At 34.1% G+C, this 20,102-nt stretch overlaps 1 protein-coding gene across 3 annotated transcripts in view; it reads right to left on the bottom strand.

The window, feature by feature from the left end:
* Positions 1 to 20,102, bottom strand: part of POLK (DNA polymerase kappa) — a 96,658-nt gene that overhangs the window by 31,661 nt on the left and 44,895 nt on the right. For all 3 annotated transcript variants that reach the window (XM_027863354.1, XM_027863355.1, XM_027863356.1), the window contains exon 5: positions 7,687 to 7,839. In XM_027863354.1, the coding sequence (XP_027719155.1) occupies positions 7,687 to 7,839 (153 nt within the window). The remainder of the gene's footprint in view (positions 1 to 7,686; positions 7,840 to 20,102) is intronic.

Raw genomic sequence — 20,102 nt, 5'->3', positions numbered from 1 at the left:
GGCCAGGGAGAAGACTTGGGAAAGGTGTTTAGCACAAGAGAGAGAACCACCAGGAAGCTAACAGTCTACCTGAAACAAACTGGTATCCCCAAAGAAGATGAAAATATTCACATGACAAAACCCACTATCATAAATATGGACTATGTTTGCAGTCTCAACAAAGAATCAAAGAAATGCAAATCTGAATTGAAGAAAAGCAAAAATTGTTTTTTTCCTGATTCCAGATGACCACCCTTAGATCACATCTCATCAACAATGCTGTAATAATAAGACCAAATTGCCATCAATTACTGTATTTTTTCTACTGACAACCTTTTGTCTTTGTAGTGCTCACAACAGCACTGTGCTCAAGTCAGTGGAAGAGGGCTGTGCGGGGGAGAAATTGGAACAAACTGTACAGGACACATTAGAAGGGCATAAAGTGGTTCATGTAAGCAAGCACAAAATGATTTTGATGGGGTTGCTATGACAGCTGAATATACAGAAGAATAGAAAGACATGCTGATATGAACTCCTGTACTTATACTGCCCCAGAATTGAATTTTTAACAGCACTGAATAACAAGGTTTAGGTTATAATTTTGAAACCTCCACTAATTTCCTTAAAACAGGACTCTTCCGTACCAAGTGAAAGCATAAAGTCATTAAGGTATTTAGTCTTGGTATTCTGGAGTCACCTGTCATACCAGTAAAATCCTATTTGAATGAGTTTAAAGAACTGATGATCCAAATCTCATTAAATTAGAAGCCAATTTCTACACCACACCAAGAAATACACTGTATTTTCCAGAAAACAAATATTCAGCATATGTTGTATTACAAATATTCCTTTTGGCAGAGTAGGAGAGTGTTTTCCAAAAGGGCACACACACATACGGACGTATGTATAGTGGATTTTAAAGCAGTTTCACAGCTATCCTTGAATACTTCCACAATGTTAAATATTCTTAATAACATTTGACATGTTTTTCAAAGTGTTGGTTGGTGATTTAGGGGAAGTATAGGGTTGTCTCCTCTTCTCCTTTGTTTCATTTTTCTTATTTCTCTAAAACACCCCCCAGAAACATTTAGATAGATTTAACCAATACAATGTTCAGAAGGTGCTCAAATTTAGTTTATCCTGATTTGAGAAGTGTGAATTGTTTTAAATAATTTTTTTGGTAGAGAGACTAACTTCTTCAGAGACTTTGGAAAGAGACTTTACATAAGTCTCTACAAACTTTTTAAAGTCTAAATGTTTCTCTAGTGTCAATCTCTTACTTTTAAATAACCTGCTGAGTTTTGCTGAGTAGATAATTCTGGGTTTATGGTTCAGGCTTCTTAATTTTGTCTATGCTGAATTCCAATTTTTTCCCCCATTGTCCCTTGTTTTCCTTGAAAAGTTTACTGTTTTCCTGGTTACTGTTCCTTGGTAAATATATATTTTTCTTCTAGCAGACTGGAGTATTTCTTTCCTTATCATTGTAATTTTGTAGTTTAATTATAATGTATCTAGGAATTTGAATCTAGGCCTTAGCCTCTGGATATCAGAGCAAAGGGAATTCTCTCAGGGGTTCTTAACCTTTTTTTCTCTGTCACAGACCCTGCTGGCAGTCTAGTAAAGCCTATGGACCCCTTCTCAGAATATTTTAAAATGCATTAAATAAAATACATAGCATTGCAAAGGAAACCAATTATACTGAAATAAAGATGCATTTTTTCCCATCCAAGTTCACAGGCCCCCTAAAATCTATCCATTGTACCTTCAATGGCCTAGGGACCCCAGTCAAGAACCTCTGAAAAAGTCCAACTCACTTTAGAACTATCTCTGGATATGAGGGGCATCAGAACACCTGCTCCAAAGAGGGCTCTAAGCCATCTCAAATCCCAAGACTAGGGCACCTAAAGTAGTTTGGGTGATGGGGTAAGGGAGAATGAATTTCAAGCCAGTAACAAGCCTGGAATGTTTGTAGGCTATTGCCTGGGGCAAGGCTCCAAGTGAAGTTCAGCCTAAATCCCAGGGGCCTAATCATTGCCTTATTCTCTCTTAGTCATTAGGTCTGAAAATCATAAGAGATAGTCATCTTCTAGGAGTCTGAGTCAGTGAGGGCTCACACTGATTTCATGTTGAGTCATTACAGAACCTCAGTAGGTGGCTGACACTTATCCACAGGTCATTCCATGTCCTATGGCAGGCAAATTTCCATCATGTACTCTTCCTATCCCTGTGCTTCAAAGAAAATGTCTGTTGAAGTACCAAGGAGTAATCACCTAGCTACTATCCTTCCTATCCACTTTGGCCTTACCTCTCCACAGTTCTCATCTTCCTTTGTTCTCCCACTTCATTGTAGCCTCTGATTCTTCCTACATTGTTAAAGTAAATTATCTTGGATTTTGTCTTTAAATTTTTTTCCATTTTCTTGACACCTGGCTTTTCCTAGAAGACAATGTTATCTTTGGCTACTGTCTCCACCAGCATCAACTATGCCTTTCTCCTTGGCCTCCAAGTTCTAGACCAGGAAGAAGAGTAAACATACTTTTAAGACCTCATTCGCACCTACAGACTATCCCTTTGCTCAATCCAATAACCTCTTTTTTGTGTTCATTCCATCTTCATCACCCAGTCCAACTCTTTGTCATAATCATCTACTGGCTTTCAGGTTGTTCCTCCTCCTTTCTCAGGGAGTTGAGTATCTGGCTTACAGTCTTCCTCTCTACCTTATCCTTCTCTCTCTCTCTCTCTCTCTTTCTCTCTCCTGAACATTCCATAGCCATCTCAAACTTAATACATCCAAAGTAGAACTCATTTTATTGTCCCTTCTCCAAACATTTTTGTTGGTGGCATCACCAAGTTCTCAACCAGGTTAACAACCTTAGAATCATAATCACTGACTTTTCCCTTTCCCTTAGTTCCCTTAGATATCTGATCAAATGTTCTAGGCTGTGGATCTTGCATCTACAACTCCTCTTGCACCTGTTCCCTCTTCTCCACTTACACTGCCTCTGCCTCTCATCTAAGTTATTACAATAGCCTAATTGGCCTCTTGCTTCCACTGTCCCCTTCTCCAATCCATGCTTGGCATATGTGCAAAACCGATGTTCTCAAAACAAAGACCTGGCCAGGTTTGTCTACTCAAGAATCTTCAGTGACTTCCTAATGTCTCTAGGATAAAATATAAACTACTCAGGCTGGCATTTATAGCCTTCCACAATTTAGTTCCTATTTACCTTTCCAGTTTTATTTCATGTTATTCTCCTTCACTCACCATCTGTTCTACTTAAACTGGCCTACTAGCTGTTCCCCATATACAACATTCCCTGCTCATCTATAGATTTGCACAAATAATCTTCTAAGTCTGGATTGTAACCCTCCTTCATCTCTGACTAGGAAAAACCCTAGCTTCCTTCAATGTACCACTTTTTACTTTCCAGAATATCCACAATAGGCCTTTCCTGATTTCTATGCCTTCACCTAGTTATTAGCACTCTCATCCTCCTGTATGTTAATTTATATATATTTACTATTTATTTACTTGTATGTTGTTGGGGCTAGGTGGCCCACTGGATAGAATATCAGGCCTGGAGTTAGCAAGATTCATCTACCTGAGTTCAAATCCAGCCTCAGACACTTACTAGCTATGTGACCTTGCACAAGTCACTTCACTCTATTTGCCTCAGTTTCCTCATCTGTAAAATGAGCTGGAGAAGGAAATGGCAAACCACTCCAGTATCTTTGCCAAGAAAACCTCAAATGGAATCACAAAGAGTTGGATATGAGTGAACAACAACAATACATATCATACACCCTTTCCCTCATCCAGTAAAATGTGAGCTTCTCGAGGGTAGGAATTATTTGATTTCTGTCTCTAGGCTGTCAGGACTAACACAGGGCCTAAGAGTAAGCACTTAATAATATTTGTTGAATTGAAATTGACCGTATACATTTTGTTTACATATTATGGATTCTTTTGGTCATTCCTGGGCATTTGAAAATTATTTTCTTAGAATACAGTGTTTAATTTCTTTTATTTATCTAAAATTACTGGAATGTCAGTAAAATTGAGATTGCTACATGATTGATCCTCAAGATCTGTCACTTAAATCTGAAAATTTTCTGATTCTTTATATAATCTGGTGATTTTTTTTTTTGAACCTGTACTTTTAGATGCTAGATTTTGCAGTGGATAGAGTGCTTGACCTGGAGTCAGGAAGATATAGTTCAAATTTGGCTTTAGAAACTTAATAGCTATGTGGCCCCAGATAAATCACTTAACCTTTGTCTGCCTCAGTTCTCTCATCTTTAAAATGAGGATAATAACACCTACTTCCCAGGTCTGTTGTGAAGATAATATGAGAATTTGTTGTTGAGTCATTCTGTTTGTGTCCAACTCTTCATGACTCCATGGACGCCATGCATGCCAGGCCCTTTGTAAAGTGCTTTGCAAATCTTAAAGCACTATATAAATGTGAGCTCTTCTTTATGATGATGATATGCAGTTCTGCTCTTCTGTAAGAAGCCTGCTGTCAGCTGATTCAACAGAATTTTTATCTGAGTTTTCTATTATATTCTCTATATTATTAATTTTCTTCATTATTTCCTCTTGGCTTTTTGATTCCAGCTTAAATTTTTTCCTATGATTTCTTTAAGTTCTTCTTAAATAATAAAAAGCATTTTGGAGTTAGTCTTTTTTTAAAATTAGAACTATATTGGAGAAAAAGGAGGAACCTAAGGGGAAAGGACTGCAGCTAGGGGTGGATGGGACAATCACTAGTAACCAAGAGAAGCATGAGTTGCTCAATAATCATTTAGCTTTTCTTTCTGCTATGGAGAATGACTTTTGTAATGGAAATGATGGAATAAAAATGGCTCATCGAGAGTTGCTATCCAGGCAGGTATGGAGCACCAGATTGATTAAGGTCAATTGGTGCAGATCAACTACGTCCCTCAGCTACTATAAGACCTGGGAAATGTGACTGCCCTTCTGGAGAGATGGTGGTTTCCACTTCCTTAGGTGGTCTTTAAGCAGAGGTTTGGGTGATCACTTGTTACATGTTACAGTGGGGATTCCTTTCAGGTATGGGTTGGAAAAGATGGATGCTGAGGATGGCTGCCCTTCTAACTCTAAATTCTGTGATTTGTTTATCTAGTCTTCTGATTATCTTGTCAGTGTTCATTTTTGCTTAATTTCTTTAAATGTATCATTTATTCATTTGAGAATTTGGGGATATCTTTATTTTAAAAAATCATTCAACAAGAATTAAGTATCGGGGCAGCAAGGTGGCTCAGTGGATAGAGCTCTAGCCTTGGAGTCAGGAGGACCTGAGTTCAAATCCTGCCTCAGATACTTGACACTTACTAGCTGTGTGACCTTGGGCAAGTAACTTAATCCTGATTGCCTCACCAAAAAGCAAAAAATAAATAAATAAATAAATAAAAGAATTAAGTATCTACTGTATGCCAGGGGTTGGGGAACAAACATAAAAATGAAACAGTCCCAGAATTCAAAGTACTTATATTCTATAGAGGAGATAACATGAAACAGTAATAACAAAAGAAAGAGAATAAAAAAATGTTATCTGAAAGTTCAAAAGTCATCTTGTGTTTAGGAGTCATTTTGGGAATATAGAACCATTTCGCTTTACAAATAATATTTCAAGACACTATGATTTCGTTGGTGTGGGAACTCTCAGTATGGGTCCTCCCTCTGATGCAGATTGCAAAATGCATGCACATATACCATATTTCACCACATAATCATTGCACCTGTTTTTTTTTTCAGTCCAAAATTCAGTTTATAACCTTTTATCCCATAATCATTATGTGATATAGTTCTGTTCATCATGCTGCTTAAAAAAGCATCAATGTATTCACCAGTGGTATATGGATACCCTTTCATCTCTACTGCACTGCGAGCCGCACAGGCATTGTCAGTAAATTTCCAAAAACTGACTTGCGTGGTTTTAGAGCACTGCAGTAGCAATGGTATTGTTACTCAACCCAATGAAGAGCGGTAGGCACAAGGGGAGCAGTGGGCAGGTGAAGCTGCCATGAGTAAGTTAGGTGATATGGTAAGACTTGCATCTTCCTGTGCTAGCTAAACCATACAGTTCATCTGCCAGCAATACAGTTTAGTAATAAATGATTTTTAAGTAATACTGGCACAATTTTTTTAAAAGACTCACATAATGGTTGCACCCCACCACTTTTTCCAAAAATTGGCATAAAATCTGCGACGATTATGTGGTGAAATATGGTACTGTTCTATGAGTTAGATCTAGTTTAAGCTCTCTTAACAAAAAGCAATTTGACCTTGGAAAGTGAAAAAACTCTCAAGACAAATGATTTTCAGGATCTCTCTCCAACTGAACTGCTTTTTATACTTTAATGGTTTTAGTTGCACTGTAGTTTTTTCTAAATCATATTGGCACCTAGCTTTCTATTTAGTTGATTTTTATTATTCTTGTGTAGTGGGTTTTGGGGCTGTATTATCTTCTCTTTGGTTTCTTAGTTTATTTTGAAGGGTATTTTTAAAAATCCAATTTTGTTTTATTTTCAGTTCCAAATCTCTCCCTCTGCCCTTTCCTTCTCTACCAATTGAGATGACAAAAAGAAAAACGGAAAAAAGAACTCATTACAAATATGTATAGATATGCAAAACAAATTTCCTCATTAGCCTTGTTCCCCACCTCCCAAAAAAAAAAAAGGAAGAAAAAGAAATAAATAGAAGAAAATATGCTTTAATTTATACTCTAGGTCCATCAGTTCTCTGCGTGGAGGTAGATATCATGAGTCACTGGAATTGTAATTGGTCATTGTGTGGATCAGAGTGACCGTCGTTCAAAATCAATTATCTTTACAACATTGTTATTACTGCATAAACTGTTTTTCTAATTCTGCTTACTTTACTCTGCATCAATTTATTCAAGTCTTCTCAGGTTCTTCTAAACCATTCTTCACCATTTCTTTTTTTTAAAATTTTTAAATTTGTATTTTTAGGCAATTGGGGTTAAGTGATTTGCCCAGGGTCACACAGCTAGTAAGTGTCAAGTGCCTGGTCTGAGGCCGGATTTGAACTCAGGTCCTCCTGACTTCAGGGCCGGTGCTCTATACACTGTGCCACCGAGCTGCCCCTCCTTCACCATTTCTTACAAAATAATAGAATTCTATCACATTCATATACCGTACCTTGTTTAGGCATTTTCCTGACTCATGGGTATCCCCTCACTTTCCAATGTGGTTTAAATGCACTTTTTTGGTCAAAGTTACATGTGACACTCACTCATTTCAAACAAACTAAAAGTAAATTCTGAAGGATACAATATTTCATAATGACTTTAGTAGTTAGAAATCAAGAACAGAGAGTTCCTTTCCCTTCTTTAAATCTCTTCTTATTTGAAATATTTTGCTAAGAAAAAAAGTAGCCAGGTCCTGATTGGTGCAATTAATGAATGCAGTGGAATGGTTACATTATTCAAATTCATACTGCCTATTTCAAATGAGCTGGTACCAATTACCATATTTACATAATTATTATTTCAAATAGTGTGAATTGAAATACCTACTACCACTTCACAGGATTTGTTATTTACATTAATTGGTACTTAGCTGTTATTTGGAACAGAAAGAGCTAGAACTTATGTCATATACCTATAGGAAGCTTCCTTTACTTGGCTATAACATTTTTTTTTGTCGTTGATTTTTACTTACCAACATACTCATTGAACCTACTGCAATGGGTTTATCCCTCAGTTCTGGATTATTTCTCATTTCTACAGCTGCATAAAAAGCATCCATGTCAATGTGTACTATAGTGCAGTGCAGATTACGGCTCTGTTCCAACTCCATTGCAAGTTTGTCAACCTTAATGGAAAAAAGGGTGAATATCAATACATATTTTGATACTGAAAAATGCCAGCACCACCATATTGTTTACTTTTAGTAGAAAAGTGCTAAATCTGAGTCGAGAAAAAGAATATCCTTAAGATAAATTCTATAACCAGAAATGGCAACATCATGTTGTACCCCAAACTGCCCATGCAGTCTCTATTACTTGACCACTTTATTCTTTAATTAAATTATTTTACTTTATTTAGTTCCAAATTTTTATTTTCTTTATTTTCCTATTATTTATTTTCCAAATTTTAATTTTATTAAGTTCCAAATTCTCTCTTTCCCTCCACCCCTTTCCCCATCATTGTAGAAGGTAATGCCTTCTACAATGCCCATTATATATATATGAACTCACACAAAACATACTTCTGCATTATTCACAATCTGAAAAAAGTACCCTTTATTCTTCTAGAAAAAAAAAACAATATAAAGATTGCCATGCATCATGATCCTGCCAAAAAAAAAAACAAAAAAAAAAAACATGTTCCTTTCTCCAAATGTGTGTAATATATCAACATCACCAACAATTGACGGATACCGAATATTGATAGTTGGTTTTAAAACTGCATACTTAGAGTTATGGAGGGTAGAAGCTGAGGAGATTATTAATCACATTTGGCTGCTGTAAAGGGTATCCAGCAGTCCCACAACAGTGCTGGACTAAACAGCTGTATGAACAGTGTCCAGTACTGATTCAGCAGTTGAGTCAAAATTCAGGATGACTTCCAAGAACAGATCAAGGGTCATGGTATAAGCTAGTTTGGCCTTTCAATACTGAGCAGTGACTGAGATAACGAGGAAATGAAACTGAGATTCTACCATTCCATTCCACTTCTGTAAGGGCAATCAATATAAACTGGAAGCCTGGCTGAGGAAATAGAAAGTGAATGCAATATGGCACCATGTATTGAAGGGTAATGCTATTTTCTACTTGATAATTTAATTCCCATTCCTGGAAAAAGAAATGTTGAAAGTCCTTTATAAGCAAAGGAAAAAACATGATAGAATATTGTACATACTGACTTTATGTCAGAATTGATGTATTGATTAGTTTTACTGAACTGCTTTTCCTTCTTCTTTTTGATATTTTTTGTTACAAGGGATGACTTGTTAGACAGGAGAAAGAGAAGGAAAAGATTCAGAAATTAAAGGAATATAAAAACAAAACACATCAATAACAAAACTTATGTGGTAGAAAATCATTCTTAAGATGGATCTGTTAAAAGGGAGAGAGAAAATTGCTTTCATATACTTCAACACATGAAATTAGTTCACTTAATTAGAGTCTGGTCTATTAGAAACATTATGACCATTAAGAATGAAAAGAGAAAATGATCCCTTTTACAATTATGTTTCTAATGAAGCTTAGAACAAGACATATCAGGAGGTAGTCTATAAATATTGTGATGTGCAAAGAATTAGTTTCCATCAACAATGTTAGCAACAACTATATCCAAGACTACAGAATATTCCACAAAATACAATTTAAAAAAAGATTTTACTGAAATACAAAGATGGTTGAAACTAATAGCATTCCTTCCTTAGTTATATAAAAGGTGAAGGGCTCTTACACTTTCAACTAAAATGATTAACTTAAAAACTATAGGCAGAAATATAAGGCAAATGAAAGTATTAAGTTTAGAATTTATGAATATTATTATCTGAAAATGGAAATGAGTTAATGGTAAATTCTACCCAGGTCTTCTTTTATGTAACAATATCATTTTAGCAAAAACAATGATCAATCAAAATGGGGAAATTCAAATCATGAGCATCTGTGCCTTTGGATTTAACAAAATATTACAGCTGATAGTAAAGGAGAAAAAAACAGTTGAGTGCAAAGGAGAAATCATTAGATCTTCCTGTACCTCAATTTTTAAAGTCTACAAAATGATGAGATTAAACTGGGCTCTAAAATTCTGATAATGTTTTTCTCTCTAAGGCTAACTTCCATCTACTCTGTGTGTATCTTGTATCTAGGTACTTATACATACATACACATATGTATACACACATATACATATACACATACATACTTTTTTATATGCAGTCTCAGCCCACTAGAATATAAAATATAAGCTAGAAAATAATTAGAATACAAGCTCTTTGAGGACAGGAACTGTTTTCTGCCTTTTTTTTTTTTCTTTTTTGTATCCTCAGGACTTAGCACAACGGCTGGCACATAGAAAGTGTTTATTAAATGACTGTTTATTGATTCATTGGTTGATTTTCCCTAAGCCCCTAGAAAAGAGATCTTCCCAAGGAAAATTTTACAAACAAATAAATCTTTGTGCATGGTGACATGAGAAAGATATATATTAGCAAAGGGAAAAATCACATCTTCTGCATTATACATAAGGCCAAAAAAAAAAGTTCTGTATTCAAATAACACCTTTGTCCAAAAAGGTATAAATACCCAGCTTCCAGGAAACAAGTTTCTGACTCTAGGTTTTTAGGACAGATCTTACCAGGCTATGCCACATGACTAGATAAAAAGATAATTCTTTGAGAAAAGTCATTGAAGATGAGGACTGAATTCTTCTGTGTTGCACCAAGACTTAATGTGCAGTAGGCCTATTGAATGCAGGATGAATGTTGGGTAGATGAGCAAAACACTAAGGAAGATCACTAAATAAACAGGAATTATTCCTTATGGAGTCTATCATTTAATAGATAATAGAACTTATGGGGAGAGGAGTTTGGGGTTGGGTCACTTTGTCAGGTAGAGAAGCTCCAGAATGTGGGGAATAAAGAAAATGGCTCACGTTCCAGTAGCAAGTATCATTTCATAAAATAGAAGAAACTATCAATTTAAAATTAGGCAATACAATCTAAATGTAGGAAAATTGCTAACAGAGAAAAAGAAGGTACTCAATTAATCTTTAGACACTTGAAAAGGCATAAACATTTGTTTAAGCAGTATCCCTTTCATTCTTCCTGGCATTCATTCATTCATTGCTAAATCACAACATTTCTGTAAGGGACAATCAGTTAGCTAGAAAACAACAATAACAACAATTATGTAATGTGTTACAGGGGCAGTTAGGTGGCACAGTGGATACAGTGCAGGGACTGGAATCAGAAAGACTTACCTTGCTGAGTTCAAACCTGGCCTCATACACTAGCTGTGTGACCCTAGGCAAGTCACTTAACCCTGTTTTTCTGTTTTCTCATCTGTAAAATGAGCTAGACAAGGAAATGGAAAACCACTCCAGTATCTCTGCCAAGAAAACTCCAAATGGGGTCACAAAGAGTTGGACAGGATTGAAAATGATTGAACAACAAATGTAGTATAGGGACAAAACAGAAAAACATCAGTCTACATATACATATACATATACATATACATATACATATATATATATAGGCTTGGTAATTTATGTGTACTTCTCTAAACCAGTCCCTGCTAAAATCCTAAGCCTCACCATGACATAGAGGTGACACAAAAAGGCTATGCCAATGGAGTATAAACTTTGGAAACCCTGGAAAGACTTCAAGTAAGGGAAGTACTAGTTTATCTAAATTTGCAAAGACTACCAAGTTAATACATTGTTGGCCATAGGGACTCATTAAACCACCTAGATTAAGGATGAGGAGGGGTTGTGATCTGTATCACTGGGTGCTAACATGGTGCTAATCATGGCTCCTTTAAGTACTGAAGCAATAGGAAATTATTAAAATTGGGTTATTCTTTCAAAAATAGTGACTGCATCACAGTGTTGACTAGGAAGGAATGAAGCCCTTTCTTTGAGACTACATTGAAAAGATAATTGAGACAATCAATGATTACAAAGAATTTAAAAGTATGTAGTACTTTTCAGTTTATTTAAAAATGGAAAAGTATTTTAAAGCTCAGCAGCAGAAAAGAGACACTCTAATAAAAATAATCTAGAAGATAATAAATCTGGGAGCTTAATGAAAATGTTCTGAAAAGGGCTGGGAACCTATGATAGCACCTAGCTTCTATCTTTATCATTACAATGACAAATAAGTTTGCTTGGAAACTTAGGCTGGGCAAGTCTACTCTTGCAATATTCTTGGTAGGGCCTGCTAGATGAGCGTATGATTGGAAGTTCCTTCCCTTAACTGCTTACCAATGAGTTTTTTGTTTTTGCTTCTTTCCTGTCACTAGTTTCCCAAAGGGAAGGAAAATGATAAACATAAATTAAAGCACAGACTCACAAGACACAAGCCCAAAAGGAAATTAGGTAAAGCCAAAAACAAATTTTGACAAGTTTAATAAAAAAATGCAATTATGTGCATAGTATTAAAACCATAATTTTCAGGAAGGATATTCCCTTTGGTCAGATAAATATATCTTCATTATGACATTAGTAAATGTGGGAAATAGTAGAAACAATTTTAGAAACTAATAAAAAAAAGACTTTGTGCTGATTTTTAGATTACATTTGGCAAGGATATAGTCATTTAGAAAAAAATGGTTATCAGCCTGGATTACCATTCTGTCGGATATAGTGTTAGATACAGCTCTAGGCTGGCACATAAACCAGAATCTTGTCACAAAGCACAGCATGTCTTCTTTCATTACAAAAGCATATACTATAGTTTCTTCCCACCCACACACAAAAGCAATACCCTCTCCTTAGAATTAGAGTTTGATGGCATCACAGATCTCCCTTCTTCGTCAAACCAAGGAAATTTATCTGTGAGAAAAAGCATATGGCATAATTATAGCTGTCAATGCATCTCAAGATATGAACTCTTAATTTTACTTTGATACAAACTGATTTAAAAAAAAACTGTGGATATAATAATGATAAGAGTAAATCCTTTGTTACCCTTTCCCTACATCTATCAGTGAAGAAAATCAGGGCATCATATAACTCCTTCTTCCTATAACATCCTCTTCCCAGTTTCTCAGTGTTAAAATCCTAATGATTCAAAATCCAACCCAGATACTGTGGCCCCATGAAGTTTTTCCTGATCTCCAAGCCGGAAGTGATCTCTCTCTCCTCTGAACTCTCATTTTGTTTTACATCTGGCCATTCATGACAAAGGGCAGGAGAGTGGAGAGAGGAGGAGAGAGAGAGAGGGAAATGGGATGGAATTTTGTACAGATTGTAAGACAGTCTGTTCTTTTTCTTTGTCCCAAGGAACAGTTCAGTCTGGGGAGTGGGGGTGGCTGTGGGGAACGACTTCGATGCAAAAACAACAAAAAAATCAACAAAACATTTTTTTCAAAGGAAAGAAATTGTTTTTCTTTCTCTTGTGGTACTTATCACATTCTAACTCGCATTATAGTTATTTGTGTGACTATTTCATCCTCCCTATTAAACACTGTAAACTTTGATGGCAGGAACTGTGTCTTACTCATCTTTGTATCCCCCAAAGCAGCCAGCACAAGTAGGCACTAAGTAAATATGTATGTTATGAATAAATGGATAGATGGAAGAATGAAATGAGCAGAAAGAAATCAGAGAGCAAATAAGAGTTTGTGAATGGAAGCATGAAAGCTAGATTTAAAAAAGAAAAAAAGCAGTTGTGGTGGTGAAACTTCTGAGAAGTTTAGGAAAAAGAAAAAACACGTGAAATAAATGTGATACAACTGTTTTTCATGTAGTTTCTCAATTTTCTTAAAAATATGAAGCTAGATAAAGTTGCAGAGACTAAAAGCAACTGATTGAGATTAAAAACAAACACATATGTATATGTCCATACACAACGTATTAATCTAGAAAACAGGAGTGTGAAACATGATTGTCAGATGAAGGAAGGGTTGGGACACTTGAAAAATCTTAATACTGAATCATTTTCTGGAAAGGGAAATGGTAATAAATAACAGCTAAACTTAAAAGCCTGTCCGATAGGGAAAATCCCATCTCTTACTCACACATTACGCTGAGAGACCTCCTCTGTGTACACAACTAGAGTAGAAGTGAATCTTAACAGCTGCTAAAGGGAAACCTTCTCAGTTTCCACTTCCCTCACTGATTCAGACGTCCACTTTCCTCCATCTCTAACTATTCTTCACCCATCTGTGAACTCATCTCTCTATATCTAACAGTTCTATAGCACTGCTTTTATAGACTCTACTGAAATCCTATTAATGCTTTTTTCCTTCCATTTCCCCTATTACAATTTTACTTTTGAAACAGACTAAGTTCTGTTTCAAATACCTAAAACGCAGGTCAGCCTAGTGCGTTACATGGAAAAGAGAAATTCATTAATTTTAAACATCAAATTTCCATAGCATAACATCATACATAATATAAATTTTGTTTTTACTTAAATTTCTTCCCAGTTTCTTGGATAAAATAACTCTAAATTACTAGAGAAACAGAGATACACTGTGTATAATTTCCTTGACTGGTTCTATCTATACATGGTTAGTAAACTGGACTACGGCATGATTAATACTTCAAATCAATATCTTTTTTTCTTTAAGAATTTTTAACATTTTTTCCCAATAAACATTATCTCTAACTCCCATCTTCCCCAAATTGAAATAAGGAGATAAACAAAACCTTTGAAACAAATGTACATATTCAAGCAAAAACAAATTCCCAAATTTGCCAGGCATCATTCTGCATCTTGAGCCCATCACTTCTGTGAGGTGGTGAATAGCATGCTTCATTACCTGGTCTTCTCTAATTGTGGCTGGTCATTGCACTAATCAAAGTTTTTAAGTTTTTTAAAGTTGCTTGTCTTTACGATGCTGTTACTGTATACATTGTTCTCCTGGTTCTGTTCACTTCAGCGCATCAGTTCATAAAATCTTTCCAAGTTTCTTTAAAACTATCCTTTTCATCATTTCTTATGGCACAACAGCATTCCATTACATTCAAATATCATAACGTGTTCAATTATTCTCTGAATGATAGGCACTGCCTTAAGTTCCCAGTTCTTTGCAACCACAAAAAGAGCTGCTATTAAATACTTCTGCACATATGGATCCTTTTCTTCTCAGTTAAAAAAATATTATTTTATCAAGCATCAAGCATACATTTTCCCCTTCTGTCCCCCTGGGGGAAAAATATAGATAGAAACACAGAAACCCTATATTACATAACCACAATTAGGCAAAAACATTTTCCCATCCTGGTCACATCCAAAAATGTATTATATTTTCTGTATATTAGCTCATCATCTCTTTGTCATGAGGTGGATAGTGTTAGTCTTTTTCAGTACATTGAAATCATAGTTGATAATTTAGTTGATAAAGTTCTTAACACTTCACTCTGCATCAGTTCATACAAGTCTTTCCAAGTATCTCTAAAATGATCTTTTTCTTCATCTCTTACAACAAAATAGTATTTCATCATACACATATACCATAATTTGTTCAGTCATTCTCCAGCTGATGCGCATATCCTTAGTTTCCAGTTTTTTGCCACCACAAAAAAAAGCTGCTATAAATAATTTTGTACAAATAAGGCCAATTCCTCTTTCTCTGATCTCTTTTGGTTACAGACCTAGCAGTGGTATTGTTGCATCAAAGTTATCCTTTGCTAAGTTTTTATGTGTAATTACAAATTGCTTTCCAGAAGGGTTATACAGTGCATCCATGTGCCTGCTTCCCATAGCCCCGCCAACATTTCCTATTTTCTTTTTTTGTCATCCTTTTTAATCTGATGGGTGTAGTATGATACCTCAGAACTGGCTGTGTTTCTTCAATTAGTAGTAATTTAGAACATATTTTAATATGACCATAGATAGCTCAGTTTTCTTCCCTTGAGAACTGCCTATTCATATCCTAAGATCATTTATCAAGTGGGGAATGGGGTTTATTCTTATGATTTTGAATCAATTTCTTATATATCTTGGAAATGAGTCTTTTATCAGAGAAATTTGCTGCTAAGATTCCCCCCCCCCCCAATTAACTGTTTTCTTTTTAATCTTAGCTGTATTGGGAGTTTTTCAATTATATGTAATCAAAAATGTCCATTTTGTTTTTTGTGATCCTCCCTTATCCCTTATTTGATCACATAGAGTTAAAATAATTAAAAATAAGGGATGGGAGCAAGTAAAATAAGGGAACTATTATGCCACAGTTGAATGTATTAAAAAAAAAAGAAGCAAGGGTAGCAATTACAATCTTAGACAAGGCAAGGTAAGAATACTTAATTAAAAGAGATAAATAGGAATATTACATTTGCTACACTATAGACCGGTAGTAACAAATTCAAATATAATGGATCCTTGCTGGTTATATACTGACTTAGAAAATAAAAAATTAACATTACCTATGTTATACTGTATTTTTATTTATTTTGTTAAACATTTGTTTTATTCTGGCAGAGATCCACAAGTTTGACACCTCTGCCATAGACAATTTAAATTAATTTAAATACTTAACATATATTCCCTGAATGGCAGAGCATCTATATGTTTAAAGGAAAACCCAAACTGATTATAAAGAGAAATAGTAAATGTATAACAATGGGGGAACTCATTGTACCCTCTTTCAGCCTTAGGGAAATTTAATAAAAAAATAAAAAGAAAAGTTAAAGTCCTAAAGAGAATTTTAGAATAGTGGGATACAATAGACCTCTGGCAATTATGTAATAGGAATAGGAAGGACTATCCATATTTCTAAACCATGTGTGACATCTTTACAAAAACTGATCATATATTAGGACATAAAAATCCTACAAATGAATGCAGAAAATCAGAAATATTAAACACATTCTTTGTTGAGCACACAATAAAACAAATATTTTATCAAAGAAAAGGCCACTGAAAAAAAGTATTAAAAATCAACTGGCCTCTAATGAGAAAAACATAGTAAAAACTTGGGGATGCAGCCAAAGCAGTCCTTAGGGGCAAATTTATATTTCTAAATATTTTCATTAACAAAAAAGAGAAAGAATAAATCAATGAATGAATTAAAAAAACCCAACAAATTAGGTAACTCATATGAAATATCAAAGTAGAAATCCTGAAAATCAAGGAAGAAATTTTTAAAATTGAAAGAAAAAAAAAAACATTGAATTAATAAATAAAACAAGGAACTTTAAAAGAAGATAATTCATTAGCTAATTTGATTAAAAGAAGAGAAAAACCAAATTGTCACTATAAAAAATGAAAAATGAAAATTTTCAACAAGAATAAAGAATATTATTATAAATTATTCCCACAATTGTATATTAATAAAATGGACAATTCATATAAAATAAATGATTATTTACAAAATTATAAAATGCCTGGATTAACAGAACAAGAAATAGAGAATTTAAATAAAGCAATCTCAGAGGAAAAATATTGAACAAGACATATATGAACTCTAAGAGAAAAAAAAAGGACTAGATGACTCACAAGTAAATTTTATCAAATTTTGAAAGAACAATTCATTCCAATATTACATCAACTGTTTGCAAAAATAGCGAAAGAAGGGATCCTACAAAATTCTTGCATGCCACAAATATGGTCTACATATGTAAACCAAGGAGAATAAAAACAGAAAAAGAAGACTGTGAATATTGATGTAAAAATGTTTTTAAAAAATTAACAAAGAGGTTAAAATAAAATATCACAAAGATTATACACTATGACCATGTTAGATTCATACTAAGAATACAGGGTTGGTTTAATATTAAGTAAAGTATAAACTTAATTAACCACATTAATGACAAAAACAACAAAAATCACATGACTAACAGATACAGAAAAACCTTGTGACAAAATACAATACCTATTTCTGCTAAAAAAAAGAAAGGAAAAACATAGGAATAAACAGGCCTTTCTTTAACATGATTAGTATATATTTAAAACCATGAGCCAGCAGTATATGTAACAAGGAAAAATCAGAATCCTTTTTCCAACAAAACCAGCGGTGAAACAAGGATGCTCACTGTCATCACTTCTATTTGACAAAATACTAGAAATGCTGACTATAGCAATAAGATAAAAAGAAATTGAAAGAATAAGCACAAGAAGGAACAAAATCATGACTTTTTGCAGATATGATGGTGAGCTTAAAGAAACATAGTCAACTAAAAATTAATTGAAACAATGAATAGCTTTAGCAAAGTTACAAGATATAAAATAAATACACACAAATCATCAGCATTTCTGTATAATACCAATAAAACTTAGCAAGAAGAGATAGAAAGAGAAATTCTATTTAAAATAATTACAGAATGCTTAAAATACTTCGAAGTCTAAACCAGGATACACAGAACTACAGAAATACAAGTACAGAAATATAGACCTAATTAGTGAGAGAAATAATAACTGCCCATGGGTAGGATGAGCAAAATGACAATACTGCCTAAATTAATTTACCTATTTAATAGCGTACCATCATACTACCAAAGGACTACTTTATAGAACTAGAAAATATAATAATAAAAGTCATATGAAAGCACAAGAATCCCAGGAAGAATAATGAAAAAAGTGGGAATGAAGAGACCTGAGAGATCTCAAATTATGCTACAAAGGAATAATTTTCTTTTCTTTTCTCTTTCTTTCTTTCTTTCTTTCTTTCTTTCTTTCTTTCTTTCTTTCTTTCTTTCTTTCGTGAGGCAATTGGGGTTAAGTGACTTGCCCTGGGTCACACAGCTACTAAGTGTTTAGTGTCTGAGGTCAGATTTGAACTCAGGTGCAAAGGAATAATTTTCAAAAAAAAAAAAATATGGCAGAACCAAGAACATTGTACACAATAACAGCGACGCTGTGCAATGACTAATATTGATAAACAACCCTTCCCAGCAACACAAGGATCTAAGACATCTCCAAAGGCCTCGTGATGGGAAATGCTATCCACATCCAAAGAAAGAACTATGGAATTTAGTTTCAGTTACTGGGATAAGGACTTTTTGACAAAACCTGCTGAGAAAATTGGAGAGCAGTACTGGAAGAAATTAGATTTAGAACAACACTTCACACCTCAGACCAAAATAAGCTACATGACTTAGCTATAAAATGTCACATCATAAACTAGAAAAAAAAAACATGCAAAAAATTCTTTCTCAGATCTATAGATAGGGGAAAAGTTATCTTTCTTTGATCTTTGATACCTTTGGGTTATAGACCTAATAGTGGTATCACTGGATCAAAGGGTATGCACATAAACTATAACCTTTTCAGTTGTAAACTGCTTTCCAAAACAGCGAAAACAGTTTACATCCCCACCAATAATGCATTAATGTATCACTTTTTCCCCAACCTAACACCATAATGCCTAACACACAGTTGGCAGTTAATAAATGTTTATCGACTTGACATTTGTCATTTTCATTTTTTGTCATCTTTGCCAATACGATGAAGTGGGAGGTAAGAACTTCAAAGCTATTTTAAATGAGAATTTCTCTAATTATTAGTGCTTTAGAACATTTTTCATGTGGTCACTAACAGCCTGTGTTTCTTTCTTTGAAAACTACCTATTCATATCTAATGCCAATTTATCAATTGGGAATGGCTCTTAATCTTATAAATTTGAATGTATATCTTGGAAATGAGACTTTTATCTGAGAAGTTTGCTTCCGAGTTCTTTCCCAGGTACCTCTTTCTCATAGATCCTACACATCTGACATATAGCTCTACTCCACTTGTTTTCAGTCCTCTACCATTTGCATACTTTCCTTCAGAGAAAGTCCAACAAATAGAACCAATAATTAACATATATTCTTGCAAATCTCCTTTCAAAAATCACAAGAAAACCTACACATAATACTTACAAAATAACAGATATTTAACAACCCTATGTTTTGTTTCATAACAGAACATGTTTCCAGTTCTTTCAGACAATAAGTTCTTTTAAGAATATATAATTTGTTATTTATTCAATAGAGGTAATACTAATGCGTATAATACTTTGAAAGAAATAATTTAAAAATCATTAGCTAAAATAAGATTACAAGGCAAAAATAACAATAAGGTATACAAAAGCCCAAGAATGTTGATTGCATAAAATTTTAAAATAATCATATCATGGCTAGATTTGGAGTTAGAACACATTAAATGTAGATTTTGTGACAAATGTATTACATATTCCATTTTGTCTCTGATTTACATGAAAATAAATTTTCCCAAATTATCCAAAATACAGTATTGGTATTTTTACAATTGTGATTATTAGTTTTTATGAAAAGATCAGCCTATGTTGTTTACAAAAAGATCAATTTTTTGCAACCATATGAAAAAAATCTTCCAAATCACCAATAGTGAGAAATACAAATTAAAACAACTCTTTAGCTCTACCTCATGCTTACCTAATTGGCAAACATGATCAAAAAAAAAAGGACAATTGTTAGAGGGCATATGAAAGAACA

Source organism: Vombatus ursinus, unplaced genomic scaffold (assembly GCF_900497805.2).
Source record: "Vombatus ursinus unplaced genomic scaffold, bare-nosed wombat genome assembly UNPS02014772.1, whole genome shotgun sequence".
NCBI lineage: Eukaryota > Metazoa > Chordata > Mammalia > Diprotodontia > Vombatidae > Vombatus > Vombatus ursinus.
Note: the sequence above shows the minus strand (reverse complement) of the source record. Positions and strands in the feature narration are given on the sequence as shown.